The sequence below is a fragment of the Rhinopithecus bieti genome, unplaced genomic scaffold (genome assembly GCF_001698545.2).
Source record: "Rhinopithecus bieti isolate Rb0 unplaced genomic scaffold, ASM169854v2 scaffold_14455, whole genome shotgun sequence".
Classification (NCBI taxonomy): domain Eukaryota; kingdom Metazoa; phylum Chordata; class Mammalia; order Primates; family Cercopithecidae; genus Rhinopithecus; species Rhinopithecus bieti.
In genome coordinates, this window is record NW_016807905.1 from 1,151,804 (window position 1) to 1,174,283 (window position 22,480).

Below are 22,480 nucleotides of genomic sequence, written 5' to 3' on the forward strand. Positions count from 1 at the left end.
TTTTTTTTTTTTTTTTTTTTTTTTTTTTTTTGAGACAGAGTCTCGCTCTGTCGCCCAGGCTGGAGTGCAGTGGTGCAATATTGGCCCACTGCAACCTCTGCCTCCCAGGTTCAAGCAATTCTCCTGCCTCAACCTCCCAAGAAGCTGGGCTTATAGGTGCGTACCACCACACCCAGCTAATTTTTGTATTTTTAGTAGAGATGGAGTTTCGCCATGTTGGCCAGACTGGTCTTGAACTCCTGACCTCAGGTGCTCCGCTAGCCTCGGCCTCCAAAAGTGCTGGGATTACAGGTGTGAGCCACTGTGCCTGGCCTACTTTTTGACCACAAGTTTTGGGGTCCACACATTGAAGATGGTGAAGCAGAAAGATGGAGAGACCTGAGTTTTCGATGATACCATGAGCCCCTAAATTAATCTTCCCTGGAGCCATGCTGCCTCAAGATGTTCTGGAAGATAACACATTTTCTTCGATGTTTAAACCTCATTGAATTGGGTTCCTGTTACTTGCAGTCAAAACCATCCTGACAAATACAGCCCCCAATGATGCAACTGCTACATCTCCTTGCTACAAGTGGCCACATCCCTCCCCTGCTCAAAGCCCTGCTCTGGCTCCCGTGCACCCTTTGCCTAACTTCAATGCCCTCTAGGATGTGGGCCCTGCCCATAGGTCCTGTCCTCCTCCCTGGCTTCACTTCTTGCCATATCCCTCATCTCACCCTCTAGTCCAATCATACTAACTACTCAGAAGCTGTATGAGCTTCCAAACTTCCACACTATTGAATGCAGTTTCCGGACTTGCGCGGTGTCTCATGTCTACAATCCCAGCACTTTGGGAGGCCACAGTGGGTGGATTGCTTGAGTTCAGGAGTTTGAGATGAACCTGGCCAACATGGGGAAACTCTGTCCTTATTAAAAATACAGAAAAAAATTAGCTGGGCATGGTGGTGGGCACCTGTAATCCCAGCTACTTGGGAGGCTGAGGCAGGAGAATTGCTTGAACACAGGAGGCGGAGGTTCCAGTGAGCCAAGATCGCGCCACTGCACTCCAGCCTGAGGGACAGAGCGAGACCCCATCTCAAAAAAAAAAAAAGAAAGAAAGTAAGTACAATTAAAAAAAAAAAATTAGCCAGGTGTTGTGACACACACCTGTGATCCCACCTACTCAAGAGGCTGTGGCAGGAGGATCGCTTGAGCCCAGGAGGCAGAGGCAGCAACAACCCATGATTATGCCACTGCACTCCAGTCTGGGTAACAGAGTGATATCCTGTCTCACAAAAAAAAAAAAAAAAAAAAAAAAAAAAAGAGAGAGAGAGAGAAAAGAAAGAAAAAAGAAAAGAAAAGAAAGAAAATGCAATTCCCTCTGGAGTCAGATGGTCTTGGATTTGAATTCCAGCTCCAGCACTGTCTAGCTGTGTAACCATGGACAAGGTCATTCACCTCTCTGGGCCTCAATCTGCTAGTCAATAAAAAATGAATAGGGCTGGGCACAGTGGCTCAAGCCTGTAATCCCAGCACTTTGGGAGGCCAAGGCGGGAGGATCACCTGAGGCTGGGAGTTCAAGACCAGCCTGGCCAACATGGCGAAACCCTGTCTCTACTAAAAATACAAAAATTAGCCGGGCCATGGTGGCACGCACCTGTAATCCCAGCTACTCAGGAGGCTGAGGCAAGAGAATTGCTTGAACCCAGGAGGCAGAGGCTGCAGTGAGCCGAGATTGCGCCATTGCACTCCAGCCTGGGCAATAAGAGCGAAACTCTATCTCAAAAAAATAATAATAAAATAAAAAGTAATAAAAATAAAAGATGAATAACTACAGCCAGACATGGTGGCCCACGCCTGTAATCCCAGCACTTTGGGAGCCCGAGGTAGGCAGACTGCTCGAGCCCAGGAGTTCAAGACCAGCCTAGGCAACATAGCAAAACCTTGTCTCTACCAAAAATACAAAAAATTAGCCAGGCATGGTAGTGTGCACCTGTAGTCTCAGCTACTCAGGAAGCTGAGGTGGGAGGATTGCTTGAGCCCAGGAGGCAGAGGTCACAGTAAGCCAAGATTACGCCACTGCACTCCAGCCTGGGCAACAGAGCGAGACCCTGTTTCAAAAAAAAAAAAAAATGTCTACCTCAGAGAGATGTCAAGATTAAATAAAATGTTGTAAGGCATGTGGTAAGTATTAAGGACTCAAGAAATGGGTGTTTCTCACTTATCAGCCTTCCTTGCCCACACTTCCTAGGTCTCTGATTCTGTGTGTTGGGGTTGTCTCCTCCACAAAACTGGGAACTCCTAAAAGAAATGGCTGGGTGCGGTGCCTCACATCTGTAATCCTAGCACTTGGGAGGCCGAGGCGGGTGGGTCACGAGGTCAGAAGATTGAGACCATCTTGGCCAAAGTGGTAAAACCCCATCTCTACTAAAAATATAAAAATTAGCCAGGCATGGTGGCATGCGCCTATAGTCCCAGCTACTCAGGAGGCTGAGGCAGGAGAATCGCTTGAACCCAGGAGGTGGAGGTTGCAGTGAGCCGAGATCGTGCCATTGCACTCCAGCCTGGGCAACAGAGCAAGACTCCGTCTCAAAAAAGAAAGAAAGAAACTGGGCTTGCTCTTCCAACCCAGAGTTGGCCAGGTAGTAGCTTACGCCTGTAATCCCAGCACTTGGGGAGGCCGAGGCAGGCAGATCACTTGAGCCTAGGAGTTTGAGAGCAGCCTGGGCAACATGGCAAAACCCCGTCTCTACCAAAATACAAAAAACTCGTTGGGCATGGTGGTGTGCATCTGTAGTCCTAGGTACTTGGGAGGGTGAGGTGGGAGGCTGAGGTGGGAGGCTTGCTTGAGCCCAGGTTGAAGCTGTAGTCAGCCTTGATCACACCACTGCACTCCAGCCTGCATGACAAAGCAAGACCCTGTTTCAAACAAACAAACCCAGAGTCAGTGTTCTGTGAATGAAAAAATGAATGCCAGGGCAGGACAGGCTAATTTAGCAGGAGGTAAGAGGTGCCATAGCCCAGGAGATCCAGGCCCAGCTCACAGGTCACCTCCTCTAGGAAGCCTTCCCAGATGCCCAGTCTGGATTCATCATACCCATCACCTCCTCAGTCCCCTACGCTTCACTCCCCTGTGATTGTCTATGTGGGGTCTGTGTCCCCAACTAGACTGAGAGCACTTTGAGGGCAGGGACCTGGTCTGACTCTTCTCTGTGTCCCCAGAATCCAGCAGAGATCTCATACACTACGTGCTCAGCAAATGAACACTTGTCAACTTTGAAGCCAGAGAAACTGCCAGATCCTCTGCTCACCCAGCCATCCCAGACCTGGGTCCCCCTCCTTTCCCACAGGAACATGCTATAAATGGACAGCATACCAGCTGATGCCAGAATCAGGGCTTGCATTTCACAAAACAAGTGGCCTGTCCCAGAGTGGGGGTGGGGTCCTGGGGGCCCCAGAGTGTGGCCATAAATAGCCCAACTCTGAGGCCTCCTCCCCTCTCTGATTTCTGCCTGAGTCACCCGACAAGGCAGGGTGGGGCTGCCAAAGCCTGTGGCCTAGAGAGCTGTGGGCACAACCACAGCCCTGTGGCCAGCATTCTTGAGACTCCAAAGATAGGCCTAGCCAGTGCCCCCATCCTCCCCAGCCAAGCCTCTGGCCTGGGAACCTGATAAGCAGTGACACATGGGCCCTTCCTCCTCAGGGAAGCTGAGACACCCCAATTTCCAGGGACCTCCAGGTCTGCCAAGGAGGGAAGCCAAGATCTGGCCCTGGCCCCAAAGAGCCAGGAATAGATTCCACTGGAAACACACGGAAGAGAAACAGGGGAGGATCACTCACTCAGTCCAGTATAAATGGACTGGGGGTCACATATGCGTTGCTGAGAGAAGGGAACACGTGTTTGGGCAACAGGATCTCCAGTACTTATCCCAGTGCTTAATAAATGTCTGTGACTCAGTGTCCTGGCTGAAGGGAAGCCTGTCCTCCAAGCTCAAGCTGTTCCTTGTCTGTTCAGTGTGTGGCCATTTACTTACCCCTGCTTGATATTAGATGACAGAGCCATTGTTTACTAGCCCATAGCCTTTCTCCCCTAACCAGAATGTCAGTTCCCTGATAGCAGGGGCTGCCCTGTTTTCCAGTTCACTAGGGTATCCTCACCATCAAGAATAGTACCTGACGGCCGGGTGCGGTGGCTCACGCCTGTATTCCCAACACTTCGGGAGGCCAAGGCAAGCAGATCACCTGAGGTCAGAAGTTTGAGACCAGCCTGGCCAACATGGCGAAACCCCATCTCTATGGAAAATACAAAAAAAGCCAGGTGTGGTGGCACACGCCTGTAATCCCAGCTACTTGGGAGGCTGAGGCAGGAGAATTGCTTGAACTCAGGAGGCAGAGGTTGCAGTGAGCCAAGATCACGCCACTGCACTCCAGCCTGGGTGACAGAGCAAGACTCCATCTCAAAAAAAAAAAAAAGATCCAGCTGGAGGCTGGGTGCAGTGGCTCATGCCTGTAATCCCAGCACTTTGGGAGGCCGAGGCAGGTGGATCACTTGAGGCCAGGAGTGCAAGACCAGCCTGGCCAACATGATGAAACCTCGTCTCTCCTAAAAATACAAAAATTAGGCATGGTGGCAGACGCCTGTAATCCCAACTACTTGGGAGGCTGAGGCAGGAGAATCACTCGAACCCGGGAGGCAGAGTTTGCAGTGAGCCAGGATTGCGACATTGCATTCCAGCCTGGGTGACAGACATCTCAAACAAACAAACAAACAAACAAAAAGATTCGTCTGGGCTCAGTGGCTCACACCTGTGAGCACTTTGGAAGTCCAAGGCAGGAGGATTGCTTGAGCCCAGGAGTTCAAGAGTAGCCTGGCCAACATGGCAAAACACTGTCTCTACCAAAAATACACAAAAGTAGCCAGGTGTAGTGGTGCACACCTGTAATCCCAGCTACTCAGGGGGCTGAGGTGGGAGGATCACTTGAGCCCAGGAGGTTGAGGCTAAAGTGAGCTGTGATTGTGCCACTGCACTCTAGCCTGGGTGACAGAGAGAAACCCTGTCTCAAAAAGAAAAAGCCAATTTAAAAATAAATAAGTGAAAGATTCAATACCTGTAAAGCACCTTCTCCTGCCTGGCATAGAACAGGACTGTCCAGAAACAGCAGTGTGGTTATGATTTCTGCCGCTGTTCCTAGTGTGACAGTATAAGGGGATAGGCATGTAATGTGGTGACAGACGAGGATCTGAATCCAGGCCCCGTACTATCACTTGCATGAGGCAAGGTCTCTCTGAGCCTCAGTTTCTTTGCCTATATAATGGGCACTGACATGTCAGCCCTCAACTTGAACTTGAGGATTCAAGTTCCGGCTGCCCACCCATCCACCCAGGATGGTGTGAAGAGGACTTGGGATTCCAGCAGGCTCTGGAAGGGATGACCTTTAAGGTCTTGCTGGTCTAGCAAGGCTGAACTATAAATAGTTCCTAGACTCTGGCAGGCCCTATAACAGGGATGACCAGCAGAGCCCAGGGGTTGCCACACTTTGGGGGATAAAATCTCACCTTACCACACCCTTGAGTACTACAGGGGTTACAACCTATATAAGATCCCAAAAGCATGTGACCCTTTTGACCTAACAGCAACCATTCCAGGAACCACCCTTCAGATAAGTGCTCACAGGTGCACAGAAGGCTCATAACACTATTGTCTATCCTACAAGAGGCTAGGGACAACTTGAATATTCGTGAGTAGGGGCTGCTAAAAACAAGATGTGAGGCCAGGCGCGGTGGCTCAAGCCTGTAATCCCAGCACTTTGGGAGGCCGAGACAGGCGGATCACGAGGTCAGGAGATCGAGACCATCCTGGCTAACACGGTGAAACCCCGTCTCTACTAAAATACACAAAAAACTAGCCGGGTGAGGTGGCAGGCGCCTGTAGTCCTAGCTACTCGGGAGGCTGAGGCAGGAGAATGGCGTAAACCCGGGAGGCGGAGCTTGCAGTGAGCTGAGATCCGGCCACTGCACTTCAGCCTGGGCGATAGAGCGAGACTCCGTCTCAAAAAAAAAAAAAAAAAAAACAAGATGTGGACTCCCCGACTGGCAGACACTACTCAGTCTTGTTCATGGCTATATCCCTGGTGCCTGCATTCAGTCCTGGCACAGAGCAAGGGCTCAGTAAGTATGTGTTATATGAATGAACAAATCCATGGGATTTTTTTTTTTTTTTTTTGAGACAGAGTCTCGCTGTCACCCAGGCTGGAGTGCAGTGGCACGATCTCGGCTCACTGCAAGCTCCGCCTCCTGGGTTCACGCCATTCTTCTGCCTCAGACTCCCGAGTAGCTGGGACCACAGGCGCCCGCCACCATGCCTGGCTAATTTTTTGAATTTTTAGTAGAGACAAGGTTTTACCGTGTTAGCCAGGATGGTCTCAATCTCCTGGCCTCATGATCTGCCTACCTCGGCCTCCCAAAGTGCTGGGATTACAGGCGTTAGCCACCATGCCCGGCAGGAATTTTTTTTTTTTAATTTGTAGACATGGGGTCTTGCTATGTTGTCCAAGCTGGAATGCAGCAGCTGTTCACAGGTGCATCATAGTGCACTCCACTCTCAAATTCCTGGCCTCAAACAATCCTCCAACCTCAGCCTCAGGAGTAAATAGGACTACAGATGTGTAGTCCTCCAGCCCAGTAATGGGACATTACATGACCATTAACAAGAATGAGGGGCCGGGCGCAATGGCTCACACATGTAATCCCAGCACTTTGGGAGACCAATGGTGGCAGAGCAACTGAGCTCAGTAGTTCAAGACCAGCCTGGGCAACATGGTGAAATCCCGTCTCCACAAAAAGCGCAAAAATTTAGCTGGATGTGGTGGTATCCACCTGTAGTCCCAGCTACTCAGGAGGCTGAGATGGGAGGATCACTTGAATCCAGGAGGTCGAGGCTGCAGTGAGCAATGATTGTGCCACTGCACTCCAACCTGGGCAACAGAACGAGACACTGTCTCAAAAAAATTATAAAATAAAAAATATTAAAAAGATTTTAAAAATGAAAAGACTTACATGTTCTCAACTTATTACGTGATAAAAACAAATATGGAAACTTTCTGGAAGAAAATGTGTGAAAGTATCAACACTGGTTATCTCTATAAGATGATCCCTTTACACTCTCTTGTTGTTGGTAATTTTTTTTTTTTAAAGACAGTGTCTTGCTCTGTCGCCCAGATTACAGTACAGTGGCATAATCATAGTTTGGGTACAACCTTGAACTCCTGGGCTCAAGCAATCCTCCTACCCAGCCTCCTGAGAGCTGGGACTACAGGTGCACAACACTATGCCACTATGCCACTATTTTTTTTTTTTTTTTTTTTTTTTTTTTTTGAGGCCGGAGTCTCACTCTTCGCTCCGCGACTGGAGTGCAGTGCGCCAGATCTCAGCTCACTGCAAGCCTCCGGCCCTCCCGCCGGTTTACGCCATTCTGCCTGCCTCAAGCCTCCAGAGTAGCTGACTACAGGGCGGGCCGCACCTCGCCCGGGCTAGTTTTTTTGTATTTTTAGTAAGACGGGGGTTTTCACCGTGTAGCAGGATCGTCTCGATCTCCTGACCTCTGCTGATCCGCCCGTCTCGGGCCTCCCAAAGTGCTGGGTATTACAGGCTTGAGCCCACCGCGCCCAGCCGCCCAGCTCATATTTTAAAAAAATGTCGTTGCCAGCGCAGTGGCTCATGCCCCTTTAATCCCAGCCCATCTCTGGTGAGCCGAGGCAGCCTGGGTGCTGAGGGTCAGGAGTTTGAAAACCAGCCTGATCAAGACGATGGAAACCCCATCCTCTACTAAAAAAAATACAAGAAATTAGCCAGCTGTGGTCGCCGGCACCTGTAATCCTCAGCCTACTTAGGAGCTGAGGCAGGAAAATGCTTGAACCTGGGGAGGCAAAGGTTGCAATGAGCCAGTTCATGCCCACTGCACTCCAAACCTGGACAACAAAGCAAGACTCAATCTCAAAAAAAACAAAAATTTTTTGTAGGCTTGGGCACAGTGACTTATGCCTGTTAATCCCAGCACTTGGGAGGCCTTAGCAGTCACCCTCTGAGGTCAGGAGTTTGAGACCAGTCCTGGCCAACATTGGTGAAACCCCCACCTGAATACTATATACAAAAATCAGCCAGTCATGGTGCACCAGGCCTGGACCCAGCTGCTTGGAAGGGAGGCAGGAAATCACTTGAACCCAGGAGGTGGATTTCAGTGAGTGAGATAGCACTGCACTCTAGAACCTGGGAACAGAGTGAGACTCCACCGTAAAAAAAAAAAAAAAATTGGGCCAGGCACAGTGGCTCCATGCCTTATAATCCTAGCTTGGGAGGTCGAGGGGGTAAAATCAGCTGAGTCAGGAGTGGCGGAACCCCATCTTCTACTATACAAAAATTAGCCAGGACGTTGTTGCTGTGCGCCTGTGAATCCCAGCTCTCAGGAGGCTGGAAGCAGGAGAATCGTTTGAACCAGGAGGTGGAGGTTTGCAGTGAGCCGAGATCACGCCATTGCACTCCAGCCTGGCCACCAAAGAGCAAAACTCCAGTCTCAAAAAAACAAGAACAAAAGCAAAATTGTACGATGAAGTTCTTGCCAATGTTTCCTAGGCTAGTCTCGAACTCCTGGGTCTCAAGGATCCTCCCACCTCAGCCTGCTCAAAGGTGCTGTATTACAGGCATGGCCACTTTTTTTTTTTTTTCAAGACAGGTGTTCTCACTCTGTCACCCAACTTGAGTGCAATGCACAATCCCAGCTCACCCATCCTCCACATCCCGGGCTCAAAATGAATCCTTCACGCCTCAGCACCCAAGTAGCTGCAACTAACAGAATGTGCCATCCATGCCTGGCAAATTTGTAACTTCTTTTTGGAGAGACAGGGTTTCACTAGTTGCTCCAGCTAAGCGATATTTTGAATGAGCATGTATTACTTTCTAATTTTACTTCTTTTTTTTTTTTTTTTGCAGACGGAGTCTCGCTCTGTCACCCAGGCTGAAGTGTAGGGTGTGTCTTGGCCTCACTGCAAGCTCTGCCTCCCGGGTTTCACGCCATCTCCTGCCTCAGCCTCCCTAGAAGGCTGGGACTACAGGCACCCGCCACCATGCCCGGCTAATTTTTTTGTATTTTTAGTAGAGACAGGGTTTCACCGTGTTCGCCAAGATGGTCTCGATCTCCTGACCTCGTGATCTGCCCGCCTCAGCCTCCCAAAGTGCTGGGATTACAGGTGTGAGCCACCGCGCCTGGCCTACTTTTTAAATTTTCTAAAAAATCTAGTTTATTTTTCAAAAATATACCACACATACCAAGCCATACAAGCCAGGGTTCAGAGATAATGCTCATATCAACTCGGAAGCCTAGATTCAGGGTTCCAGAATCTTAGTAATGGGAGAAAGCAGTACTTATTGAGCACCCACTATATATTGGGGCCAAGCTCAACTCTCTCAAACACACCTTCACCTAATTTCACCAATTTGATGAGATGAATTAATGTCCTCATTTATGTTTATTTTTATTACTTTTTTTTTTTTTTGAGACGGAGTCTCACTCTGTCGCCCAGGCTGGAGTGCTGTGGAGTGATCTCAGCTCACCACAACCTCCACCTCCTGGGCTCAGGTGATTCTCCTGCCTCAGCCTCCTGAGTAGCTGAGACTACAGGCACATGCTAAATTTTGTATTTTTAGTAGAGACGGGATTTCACCATGTTGACCAGGCTGGTCTTAAATTCTTGACCTCAGGTGATCCACCCACCTCAGCCTCCCAAAGTGCTGGGATTACAGGTGTGAGCCACTGCACCCAGCCATAGTATCTTTATTTAATAAGGGTGAATAAACTGAGTCTCAGAGAGGTGACATAACCTGTAGTGCAGGTAAGTATTTAAGAATATAAGTTTTCTAGGCTGGGCGCGGTGGCTCAAGCCTGTAATCCCAGCACTTTGGGAGGCCGAGTTGGGCGGATCACGAGGTCAGGAGATCGAGACCATCCTGGCTAACACGGTGAAACCCCGTCTCCACTAAAACTACAAAAAACTAGCCGGGCGACGTGGCGGCGCCTGTAGTCCCAGCTACCCGGGAGGCTGAGACAGGAGAATGGCGTGAACCCGGGAGGTGGAGCTTGCAGTGAGCTGAGATTGTGCCACTGTATTCCAGTGTGGGCAATAGAGCGAGACTCCATCTCAAAAAAAAAAGAGAATATGGGTTTTCAGCCAGGCGTGCTGGCTCACACCTGTAATCCCAGCACTTCAGGAGGCTGAGGCAGGAGAATCACTTGAGTCCAGGAGTTTGAGACCAACCTGGACAATATAGTGAGATCCTATCTCTACAAAAAATCAAAACAATAATAGCTGGGTATGGTGGCGCACGCCTGTAGTCTCAGCTACTGGAGAGGCTGTGGTAGGAGGATAGCTTGAGCCCAGGAAGTCGAGACTATAGTGAGCCATGATTATGCCACTGCATTCCAGCGTGCATGACAGAGGGAGACCCTGTCTCTTATAAAATTTTTGTAATTAAAATATATATATATAAGTTTTGGCATCTGAAAGACCTGAGCTCATATTCCATCTCTGCCACAGTGTGACCTTGGGCAAGTAATGTCACCTCCCTGAGCTTCAGTGTTCTCATCTATACAGTGAATAATGTACCTAATTCATAGGGGTGACATTGAGGATTCAATGAAATAACATAGGGAAGGGCCAGGCGCGGTGGCTCACACCTGTAATCCCAGCACTTTGGGAGGCCAAGGCAGGTGGATCACCTGAGGTCAAGAGATCGAGACCAGCCTGGCCAACATGGTAAAACCCCATCTCTACTAAAAATACAAAAAATTAACCAGGCGTGGTGCCACGCGCCTGTAGTCCCAGCTACTCGGGAGGCTGAAATAGGAGAATCACTTGAACCCAGGAGGCGGAGGTTGCAGTGAGCTGAGATCGTGCCACTGTACTCTAGCCTGGGCAACAGAGCGAGATTCCATCTCAAAGAAGAAAACAAACATAGGGAAGGCACTTAGCATAGTAGGCGTTCATGTTGTTGAGCACAGTGTGGGTGCTCAATAAGCAGCAGACACTACCATCCTGATTATTATCACTATTATTTCCTCCACCATCAGGAGCAGCCGGGGTCACACAGCTCATCAGGGCCAGAACTTGCCTCCAGAGGCCCATAAGGCATTTTAATCAAGGTCCGGGGAACAGGCCAGGGCTGGATTAAGCCAAGTTTTGTCTGTGGGGAGTCACATGGTCCAAAGCTATGTGTGTGCACAGCCAAGTAAACTTTTCCTTGAGAACAATGGTTAGAACAACAGGTCTCTGCGGCCGTGGGAGAACTGAACAGGATCTCCATTCATGCCCTCTTTCTGGGACAGGGGTCCCTCCAGCATCTCTGGGACACAGCATGACTCAGCTAAGTTGAACAGGGTGGCCCCAAATTAGCTACATCCATGAATGACATCCCGCTTTTGACAATGGTGATGCATTAAGCCAAATCAAAGGCAGTACATCTGGCAGTGGCCATCTTCCTGGGAAGAGCCAGTAGGGAGCTGGCCTCAGAGTTCTGAGGACTCAGAACAGAAAAGCTCAAGAGTCAGTCAAGGTCAGCATGATTCTCAAGTCCCATCTTACACATTTAGGAAAGTCAACAGCAATTGAAAAGGTGAAAGGTAAAGCAGAAAGGGTCCAAGATAGACCTCACTGATCAGTCTCCAAACACTCACCAAGATCTAATGTGTGGTGGACTCAGTGCCAGACCTGGGGGCTCAGAGACAAGCTACACATGGTTCCTGCCCTCAAACAGCTTCCAGTTTACTAAAGAAAACAATAGCCGGGCGCAGTGGCTCAAGCCTGTAATCCCAGCATTTTGGGAGGCCGAGATGGACGGATCACGAGGTCAGGAGATCAAGACCATCCTGGCTAACACGGTGAAACCTCGTTTCTACTAAAAAATACAAAAAAAAAAACTAGCCGGGCGAGGTGGAGGGCGCCTGTAGTCCCAGCTACTCGGGAGGCTGAGGCAGGAGAATGGTATAAACCTGGGAGGCGGAGTTTGCAGTGAGCTGAGATCCGGCCACTGCACTCCAGCCTGGGCGACAGAGCAAGACTCCGTCTCAAAAAAGAAAAAAAAAAAGAAAAAGAAAACAATAACAGGATCAGGCACAGTGGCTCATGCCTGTAACCCCAGCACTTTGGGAGGACTGCTGGAGTCCAGGAGTTCAAGACCAGCCTGGGCAACACAGGGAGACCCTGTTTCTATTAATTTTTTTTAATTAGGCAGGCATGGTAGCACATGCCTGTGGTCCCAGCTACTTGAGAGGCTGAGATAGGAGGATCTCTTGAGCCCAGGAGTTGAGGCTGCAGTGAGCTGCGATCACACCACTGTGCTACAGGCTGGGCAACAGAGTGAGATCCTAAATAAATAAATAAAAGCCTGATCTCTATGAGGGCTATACCTTCCTTACTTTGTATAAAGCACTAAAATTCACTTTATTAGTTTTTGTTTTGTTTTGTTTTGTTTTTGAGATAGACACTTGCCCTGTCACCCAGGCTGGAATGCAGTGGTGCAATCTTGGCTCACTGCGACCTGCACCTCCTGGGTTCAAGTGATTCTCCTGTCTCAGCCTCCTGAGTAGCTGGGATTACAGGTGCCTGCCACCACGCTCAGCTAATTTTTATATTTTTAGTAGAGATAGGGTTTCACCATGTTGGTCAGGCTAGTCTTGAACTCCTGACCTCAGGTGATCCACCCGCCTCAGCCTCCCAAAGTGCTGAGATTATAGGCGTGAGCCACCGGGCCTGGCCTTAGTATTTTTTGGGGGGTTTTGTGGGTTTTTTGTGTTTTTTTTTTTTTTTGAGACAAAGTTGTGCTCTTGTCGCCCCAGGCTGGAGTGCAATAGTTCGATCTTGGCTCACTGCAACCTCTGCCTCCCGGACTCAAGCAATTCTCCTACCTCAGCCTCCTGAGTAGCTGGGATTACAGGTGCATGCCACCATGCTCAGCTAATTTTTGTATATTATTAGTAGAGACGGGGTTTCACCATGTTGCCTAGGCTAGTCTCGAACTCCTGACCTCAGGTGATCCACCTGCCTCGGCCTCCCAAAGTGCTAGGATACAGGCATGAACCACTGCGCCCAGCCAATATTATTTTTAATGCATGACAGGCTCACTGTTGTCACAGTCTTGCCAGCCACACTGGAATGGGAGGAGGGAAGGGTGTTTTCCTTGAGGCTGTCCCTCCCTCTTCCCCCAGGCCTGGTGTCCAAGGGCCCAGGTGGGCCCTGGCTTGAGGTCTGCACACACAATGGGCCTCTCTAAGCAGCAGACCGACACATGTTGGCTGCTAGCTTGGGCCCAGCCTGTGGTCACAAACACAACCCTCTGGCTGAAAACAGGATCAGGACATTCCTGCAAACCCCTGATCTAGCAGAAGAAATGTTCTAGGAGGCAGATTGGGGTTGCTGAGGCTCAGCTGAGCCCCCAACTTAGGCCAGGGAAGTAAGGCTCTCTAGCTGACACCTGGAGTTTGCTGGTAATGCTTGTTTTCCCAGGACATTCTCAGGGGATTCACTACCCACTGAGCTGGAAAAATATCCAGCTGCCTTGCCAAGTTCCCATCCAAAGGCCATCCTTCCATGGCCCCTTGGAGGCGGCCTCAATAATGGAATGTGAGTAGGGAAACGCTGAACAATATGGCCAGTGATTGGGCTCTGGGGGAACCTAGGCCCAGAGAGGGTCCCAGGAACCCTGGCTGCTCCAGACTGGTACAACTGCCAGGCCCAGACCTTCTCCACTCCCCAAACTCTCAAGGACCAGCCACAGCCCAGCATCCTCCTATCCTTCAGACTTCTCTGATCACTCTTGCCATTCAGAGATTCCTGACTCCAGTGCCTTCCACCACTCCTCTTCCCCTCTTTGTGCTATCTTGAGTGGAATGACCTCCTTCCATGAGAACTTGGGCCAGGAGAATAGGTCGAAAAAGACTTCAACTAAGGAAAAGTGGGGAAAAACATGAAGGCCACACCCTTCTTCCTCTTACCCAGGCCATAGTCAGGGTTCACCAAGGAATGATCTTGTCCTATGAAACATCTCAGAGAATATAAGAGCAGGGGCCCCTCAGTCCTGGGGTGATACACATGTTAGTTCTCTATTGCAGCTGTAGTAGACATTGCTAATCAATTCCAGCGCCTTTCTGCTGAGCCCAGACAAACCCTCCCAGTCCTTCCAAATATGGAACTTACAGAACTACCAGTGGAGCTGACACTTACACTCTTTTTTTTCCTACAGAGATGAAATCTCCCTGTGTTGTGCAAGCTGGTCTGGAACTCCTGGGCTCAAGTGATCTGCCCACCTGAGCCTCCCAAAGTGTTGGGATTACAGGCGTGAGCCACCACACCTGCCTGAAGCTGACACTCTAAATAAAAGCTATTGATCACCTCTGATCTAGCCTAACTTCAGTAGGAAAACTGAGGTCCCTAGAGGGCAAGGGTCTTACTCAAGGCCAGAGATTTATTGCAGAGCAGACAGGATTTCAGGCACCAGCTTTTTTTTTTTTTTTTTTTGAGATGGAGTCTTGCTGTTGTGGCCCAGCCTGGAGTGCAGTGGCACAATCACGGTTCACTGCAACCTCCACCTCCCGTGTTCAAGTGATTTTCCTACCTCAACCTCCTGAGTAGCTGGGATTACAGGCGTGTGCCACCATGGTCCAGCTAATTTTTGTATTTTTAGTAGAGACGAGGTTTCACATGTTGGCCAAGCTGGTCTCAAACTCCTGGCCTCAGGTGATCTGCCCGCCTCGGCCTCCCAAAGTGCTGGGATTACAGGCATGAGTCACCGCACCTAGCCACTGGCTTTTAAAGAGTTTCTTTAGGCCAGGCATGGTGGCTCATGTCTATAATCCCAGCACCTTGGGAGGCCCAGGCGGCCGGATCACCGGAGGCCGGGAGTTCGAGACCAACCTGGCCAACATGGTGAAACCCTGTCTCTACTAAAAATACAAAAATTAACTGAGCCATGGTGGCACACGCCTGTCATCCCAGCTACAGGACTGAGGCAGAGAATCGCTTGAACCTGGGAGAAGGAGGTTGCAGTAAGCTGAGACTGCACTACTACACTCTAGCCTAGGCAACAGGGTAAGACGCTGTCTCAAGAAGAAAACAGTTTGTATAGAGGAGACAGTGTTTATGTTTTGTCTCCCCTACCACATGGTGAGCTCCTTCAGGAGAGGCCCTGGGTGTGTTTAGCTTCTGACTAATGTACACACCAGGCACACAGTAGGTGTCCATGAAAGTTTCTTGGCTTACTGAGGAGGAATGGATGACATGAGTTAGAGGGAAGGCTTGAGTATTGGCTCCTAAAGTCAGAAGATGCTTCAAGGTCACACATTTACGGATACTACCTTCTCAAAGCGACATACATGGGAACCCAGATAGATACATTCTTAATCTAAAGATGAGGAGGTGGGCCGGGCGTGGTGGCTCACGCCTGTAATCCCAGCACTTTGGGAGGCCAAGGCGGGTGGATCACGAGGTCAGGAGATCAAGACCATCCTGGCTAACACAGTGAAACCCCATCTCTACTAAAAATACAAAAAATTAGCCAGGCATGATGGCGGGCGCCTATAGTCCCAGCTACTCGGGAGGCTGAGGCAGAAGAATGATGTGAACCTGGTAGGCGAAGCTTGCAGTGAGCCGAGATCCTGCCACTGCACTCCTGCCTGGATGACAGAGCGAGACTCCGTCTCTAAAATAAATAAATAAATAAAAATTAAAAATAAAGATAAAGAGGTGAGGGGACCTCCATGTGGATGTGGATTTGAATTGTGTCTATAGCAGAAATTTTACCATAGACTAAACTTTCAAACAATAGAAGCTAAAAGAGCTTTCAAGTCAACCAAAATATGACATTTCAATGAATGTCAGTGGTTTCAAACCGCATTGCTGACTATAAATATCAAAGTAATGAGGCATGTGGGGAAAGTCTCCTATATCCATATCATTTATGTGAGATTCTATTATTTAACTTTGCCATTAAAATATGACTGATACACTTAAGCTTTTAAGACCAACACTCTAGAGTCAGCTTTTTTTAAGTATCAAAAAAATGCATCTAGACTGGGCACTGTGGCCGGCAATCCCAGCACTTTGGGAGACTTAGGTGGGAGGATCCCATAAGCCCAGGAGTTAGAGACCAGCCCGGGCAACATGGTGAAACCCTGTCTCTACAAAAAATTGGCTGGGTGCAGTGGCTCACGCCTGTAATCCCAGAACTTTGGGAGGCCAAGGCAGGCAAATCACGAGGTCAGGAGTTCGAGACCAGCCTGGCCAGTATGGTGAAACCCTGTCTCTACTAAAAACACCCACACAAAAATTAGCTGGGCATGGTGGCATGCACCTGTAGTCCCAGCTACTCGAAAGGCTGAGGCAGAAGAATCGCTTGAACCCGAGAGGTGGAGGTTGCAGTGAGCCGAGATCTCGCCACTGCACTCCAACCTGGGCAACAGAGTGAGACTCCATCTCAAAAAAAAAAAAAAAAAGCCAGGCATGGATTATGATGGCTCACGCCTGTAATCCTAGCACTTTGGGAAGCCAAGGCAGGTGGATCACAAGCTCAGGAGTTTGAGACCAGCCTGGCCTATATGGTGAAACCTCATCTCTACTAAAAATACAAAAATTAGCTGGGCATGGTAATGGGTGCCTGTAATCCCAGCTACTCGGAAAGCTGATGCAGAATTGCTTGAACCCAGGAAACAGAGGTTGCAGTGAGCCGAGATCATGCCACTGTACTCCAGCCTGAGTGACACAGTAAGACTCCATCTCAAAAAAAAAAAAAAAAAATTCGCCAGGCATGGTGGCATGCATCTGTAGTCCCAGCTACTCAGAAGGTTGAGGTGGGAGGATTGTTTGAGCCCCGGGGGTGGAGGGTGCATTGAACCAAGATCATACTACAGTACTCCAGCCTAGGTGACTCTGTCTCAAAAAAAAAAAAAAAAAAAAAAAAAAAAAAAAAACAAGAAAATAAAATATATCCGTGACATTTAAATAGATATACCTAAAATATAAAATAAAACAAAAACGGATGGGAATCGAGGTCTGGGGCCACAAGAAGGCCAAAGATCAACCAAGGACCCAGAACCTATTTGCTTCTGTGGCCTCTTGGACACTCCTTTAGGGAAACCAAGGCAACCCACCAGGATTTGGGCCTGGGACTCAACTCAGCAGCTTCTCTGGCCGTGTTATTCTCCATCAGCCCCCGCCACCTCCCTGTGTCTGTTCTGGGCCACAAGCCAGAGACACATTCCTCAGGCCCCCACTGGCTTCCAGAGCTGACAGAGTTTGAGGAAAGGGCTGAGCAAAGCAGAAACCTCTTGAGAGACATGGCACAAGATGGTCATGGGACAACCTCAGCAGGAGGCCTATAACAACTGATGGGAAAACTGAGGCCCACAGAGGGCAAGTGTCCCACCCAAGACCACACTGTGAGGGAAGAGTGGAGAAAGTCATCCAACCAAGGTTCCCCCACAAAACTCCTCTCTGATCATCGCTGGAAGGATTTGATGTCCTGCTCTATAAAAGCCAAGGCTTCCAGATGTGGCAGCTCATGCCTGTAATCCCAGCACTTTGGGAGGCTGAGGCGGGTGGATCACCTTAGGTCAGGAGTTCAAGACTAGCCTGGCCAACATGGCAAAACCCTGTCTCTACAAAAATACAAAAATTAGCTGGGCATGGTGACGCACACCTGTAATCCCAGCTACTTGGGAGGCTGAGGCAGAAGGATCACTTGAACCCAGAAGGCAGAGGTTGCAATGAACCAAGATCATGCCACTGTATTCCAGCCTGGACAACAGAGCAAGATTCCATCTCAAAAATAAATAAAGTAAAATAAAAGCTGAGGCTTCTCCCAAAGGAAGATGGGTCTTAGGGTTTTAAGGTCCAGGCACTAAAAGAACCTGAAGTCAAGAGCTCTCCAGGCCCCAAAGGAAAGAATCTGAGCTGCCCCTTCCCCAGTCTGCACCCCTCTCTCCCTGTGTCACTCAGGGGCTGGCACACTCTGCCATGTACCTTTTTGCCCTAGTCGCAACAACCCAGAAAGGCAGGAGCTACATCCCCGTTTTACAGATGAGGAAACTAAGGCTCAGGGAAATGAAGTGACTTGTCCAGGGCCACACAGCTCGTGACTGGAAGACAGAAAATGCAAACCAGGTCTGCTTAGCTCTGTGCCAGCTCTCCCTCCACCACCCCACGCTGTCTTCAGGCAGGTCCCCAAGTTCTGTTTCTGTTTTCAATCCTGCCCATCTCCCAGCCCCCAGTGCTGGGATGGGGCCTCTTGAGGCCTGGGGGAGGTAGGGAAGCAGTGGAACACCTCCACCCGGCCCGTCTGGACCCTGGAACGTCAGTGCTTACCCTCCAGCACCACCTCCTTGCCTGTCTTCTTGAGGGCCTGCACCGCCTCATCATGGGTAGCAGAGGACAAGTCTTCCCCATTCACGGACAGGATGGCATCCCCCACATAAAGGGCCTCTGTCTGGTCAGCTGCCAATCCCTTGAAGATCTTGGAAATGAGAATAGGCATCTTGTTCTCCCGGCCACCTGCACAGGCACAGAAGGAGGACAAGACTGAGGCAGATACTCCAACAATTGGGAGTCGTATCAAGGCACAATTATTTCTGAAGGCTTCCCTTGGTGCCTAGCCCAGTGCTGGAAAACGGAATAGGAGAATAAAGGGAATCTGAGAAAAGTCTTGGAAGTTTGGGACACTAGTAATACTAATAATACATCATTTTCGATCCGGTTCGGTGGCTCATGCCTATAATTCCAGCACCTTAGAAGGCTGAGGTGGGCAGATGACCTGAGCTCAGGAGTTCAAGATCAGCCTGGGCAACATGGCAAAACCCCGCCTCTACTAAAAATACAAAACTTAGCCAGGCGTGGTGGCGGGCACGTGTGGTCTCAGCTACTAGGGAGGCTGATGTAGGAGGATTACTTGAGCCCAGGAGGTCAAGGCTGCAGTGAGCTGAGATTGTGCCACTGCACTCCAGCTTGGGTGGCAGAAGGAGACCCTGTCTCAATAAACAAATTAATTAATTAAATGAATCATTTTCAAAATTAATAATGCTATAGTTTGATCCCTGGATCTTTTGATTAAGTGCTTTGGGTGTTCACCAATGTTTGTGCAACTTACAAAGTGCTTCAATCACTTTTTCTTAAATGTTTTGGATTTTCTCATGTACCCCATAAATATATACACCTACTATGTATCCACAAAAATTAAAAATGAAAATAACCAGATAAAGTGGCTCATGCTTGTAATCCCAGCACTTTGGGAGGCCAAGGCAGGCAGATCACTTGAGGCCAGTAGTTTGAGACCAGCCTGGCCAACATAGCGAAATCCTGCCTCTACTAAAAACACAAAAAAGGGCCAGGTGCAGTGGCTTATGCCTGTAATCCAGCACTTTGGGAGGCCAAGGCTGCCGGGTGGATCACCTGAGGTCAGGAGTTCGACACCAGCCTGGACAACATAGTGAAACCCTGTCCCTACCAAAAATACAAAAAATTAGCTGGGAGTGGTGGTGGATGCCTGTAATCCCAGCTACTCGGGAAACTGAGGCAGAAGAATCACTTGAACTGGGAGGCTGAGGTTGCGGTGAGCCAAGATTGCACCATTGCACTCCAGCCTGGGCAATAAAAGCGAAATTCCATCTCAAAAAAGTAAATAAATAAATAAAAACACAAAAAATTAGCTGGGCCTGGTGGCACATGCCTGTAGTCCCAGCTGCTCAGAAGGCTGGGGCAGCAGAATCGCTTGAACCTGGGAGGTGGAGGTTGCAGTGAGCCAAGATCACACCACTGCACTCCAGCATGGGCGACAGAACAAGACTCCGTCTCAAAATAAAATAAAAATACAAAAATTAGCCAGGCATGGTGGGTGTGCCTGTAATCCCAGCTACTCAGGAGGCTGAGGCACGAGAACTGCTTGAACCCAGGAGGTGGAGGTTGCAGTGAGCCGAGATTGAGCCACTGCACTCCACCCTGGACAACAGAGCAAGACCGTCTCACACGCACACACAAAAGAAGGCAACAATGTGGGAACCCACTGATACCCCCCAAACCGGAATCAAGAGAGAAGTCAGCTATTCCTATGGCCTCAAAAGACTGCTTTAGCAATCATAATGTTTTACAATCCAAAATCCAGGTTGGAAACCAAAGTCTTAGAGTCTAGAGATTCTAAAAACCTGCCTGAATGGCATCTTGGATACAAAAGAAGCTAATACATTTTACTAAACGGCTTTATTATCAAACTCTTAAATGCCCTTTTAAAATAAGAAATAGTAATAACAGGTCACCTTAGTTGCATGTACCAAATGCCAACATTGCGTCTTTACAATATCCCATCACGTAGGCATGCTCAGTTTCCTATTAGGGAAACTGAAGTGTGGAGGGAAGCCCCTTGTCCAAGGTCACTCAACTAGTAAGTAGCAAAGCCAGTATTTGCACCTAGGCCTCCAGGCTCAAGAACCAACACTATTAACCCTACCACAGACGGGAAGTCAGGCCCTCAGATATCACACTCCTGGCTCATCCCCAGAATACTGAAGATGAAGAATTAGTGTCCCAGAGTGGGAGGTCATTGTTCCAAGGTCACACAAGCTGCTGGCGGAGCTGGGACTGGAACACCTCTCTTGACACCCACGCAGGCCCCACCGTTTGCTTATCTGCACAGAGCTTGAAGTCTAGGAGAGGAAGGGGTTTCTATTTATATCTGCCCTCCCCCACCTGAAACTAGGGTCTTCAGTTCAGTTTGAAGCTATGATCACTCATGGCTGCCTCAGACTAAGCTAGACTCTATAGGAGGGGTTACCATGGCAACAGGAGCCCAGATTTGGATCCAGTGGAAATACCTGAAGTCTCCTAAAAGTACCCTCCCCTCCACCTAGAAGTATGGAGCTGGGGAGTAACTTTGTGTGACCCTGGAAAGTCCCTGCTCCTTTCTGAGTCTCAGTGCGTCCATCTGCAGAATGGAACTCTGTATGAATAAGTTCCTTCCTGCTCTGACACACTGAGTGTATAATTTTTGGATTGGTCTGTTGCCCTATCCCATGCTGGAGATTGAGGGTAAGACTGGTGCCCACACCCTCATTTTCCCATTTCCCCTTTTTAGCCCCTCTTGGTTGGGTGCCTCGGGATCTGCCCTTCTACAGGAAAAGAATCAACTTCCCTGAGCACTCTCTGGGGGACAGTAGCTGATAACTAAGGTTCAAATCCCAGCGCTGACACTCACTGTGTAATGGTGGGAAAATCATTTTACCTTTCTGAGTCTCAGTTTCTTCATCTGCAATATGGGGATTATACTCCCTACCTTTCACCACTTGTTGCCAGGATGAAGTGGATCATGAGACTAGTGTCCTGGGCACAGCACCTGGCACACAGTGGTGGCATTCACCACTATCTGCACCGCTTCAGCCAAGCCAAACAGTCTGGAGGCACTCGTCAACAGAACCAGTACCAGGGAGACCCCAGAGGGTACGGTACATATTCAAGGTGGAAACAAAGGCTGACACCCTTTCCCAAAGCACCCTGCTGGGGGCTGGGATCCTGAGAAGCCTATGGGCAAGCATAGTGAACCCAGCAGCTGGGGGTGTGCAAGGATTTTAAGAACTATGTTTAGTTGCTTTGGGAGTATCTCCTGGCCTCCATTTTTCCTCTCCACTAACAGCAGTAATTAACTAGGCACCTACAATGTGCTGCTGTGGTGAGCCCTGCTCTCAGAAACATCACAACTCTATCATCCTCTTATACAGTTGAGGCAACTGAGATTCAGAGACGGGACGGGACTTTTGCAAACTCACACAGCTGATCCTGGATTCAAACACAGTCTGGTTGCACCCTAACTGCACCCCACTAGCAGTCCGTCCTGGGGACTGAAAGCTCCATCCTGTGCAAGGTGGAGACGGTCAGATCAGGAGACCCAAATCCAGCTGTCAGGGCTCCCCGCAGCCTTCCTGGGTCCTTAGATTCCTGGGTCCTTGCTGGCCTTCTGCCTGTGACCCCAGTCTGTGCTTGCACCCAGGCCTCCTATCCACCCCTGTGCTTCGCAGACTCCAGGCCTCCTCTCTGTACCCACCTTGGTTGCTTCTCAGGGACTCCCTCCTCCCTGTCCCACTGGTATCCCAGCCTCAACCCCCTTTCTCCACCCTCTGCTTTCCGGGGGACCCCTCTTGTCCTTGATGTTCATGCTGGTTGCCTCTCAGACCCCCACACCTCCACACAGAACTCCCACCCACAGGTCCTTGGTACTCCCACAATCTCCTCCACACCTGTGTCTTCCGTGCCCCCTAAGGCCACCAACTACCGAAACCCACTCCGACCTTGGTGTGCCCAGCGCCCTCCGTTACCTGTTTCCTCAGACCTCCCTTACCCCCGGACAGGAGGCCTCCAGCTCCATGTCCTGGGCGCGCTGCCAGTCCCCTGCGCCCTCGGCGGCCCCCAGACACCACGACCCCGC

At 49.6% G+C, this 22,480-nt stretch overlaps 1 protein-coding gene across 1 annotated transcript in view; it reads right to left on the bottom strand.

Moving 5' to 3' along the window:
- Positions 1 to 22,480, bottom strand: part of SNTA1 (syntrophin alpha 1) — a 38,491-nt gene that overhangs the window by 15,331 nt on the left and 680 nt on the right. Inside the window, exon 2 of the mRNA XM_017884091.1 lies at positions 18,382 to 18,664. Within this exon, the coding sequence (XP_017739580.1) occupies positions 18,382 to 18,664 (283 nt within the window). The remainder of the gene's footprint in view (positions 1 to 18,381; positions 18,665 to 22,480) is intronic.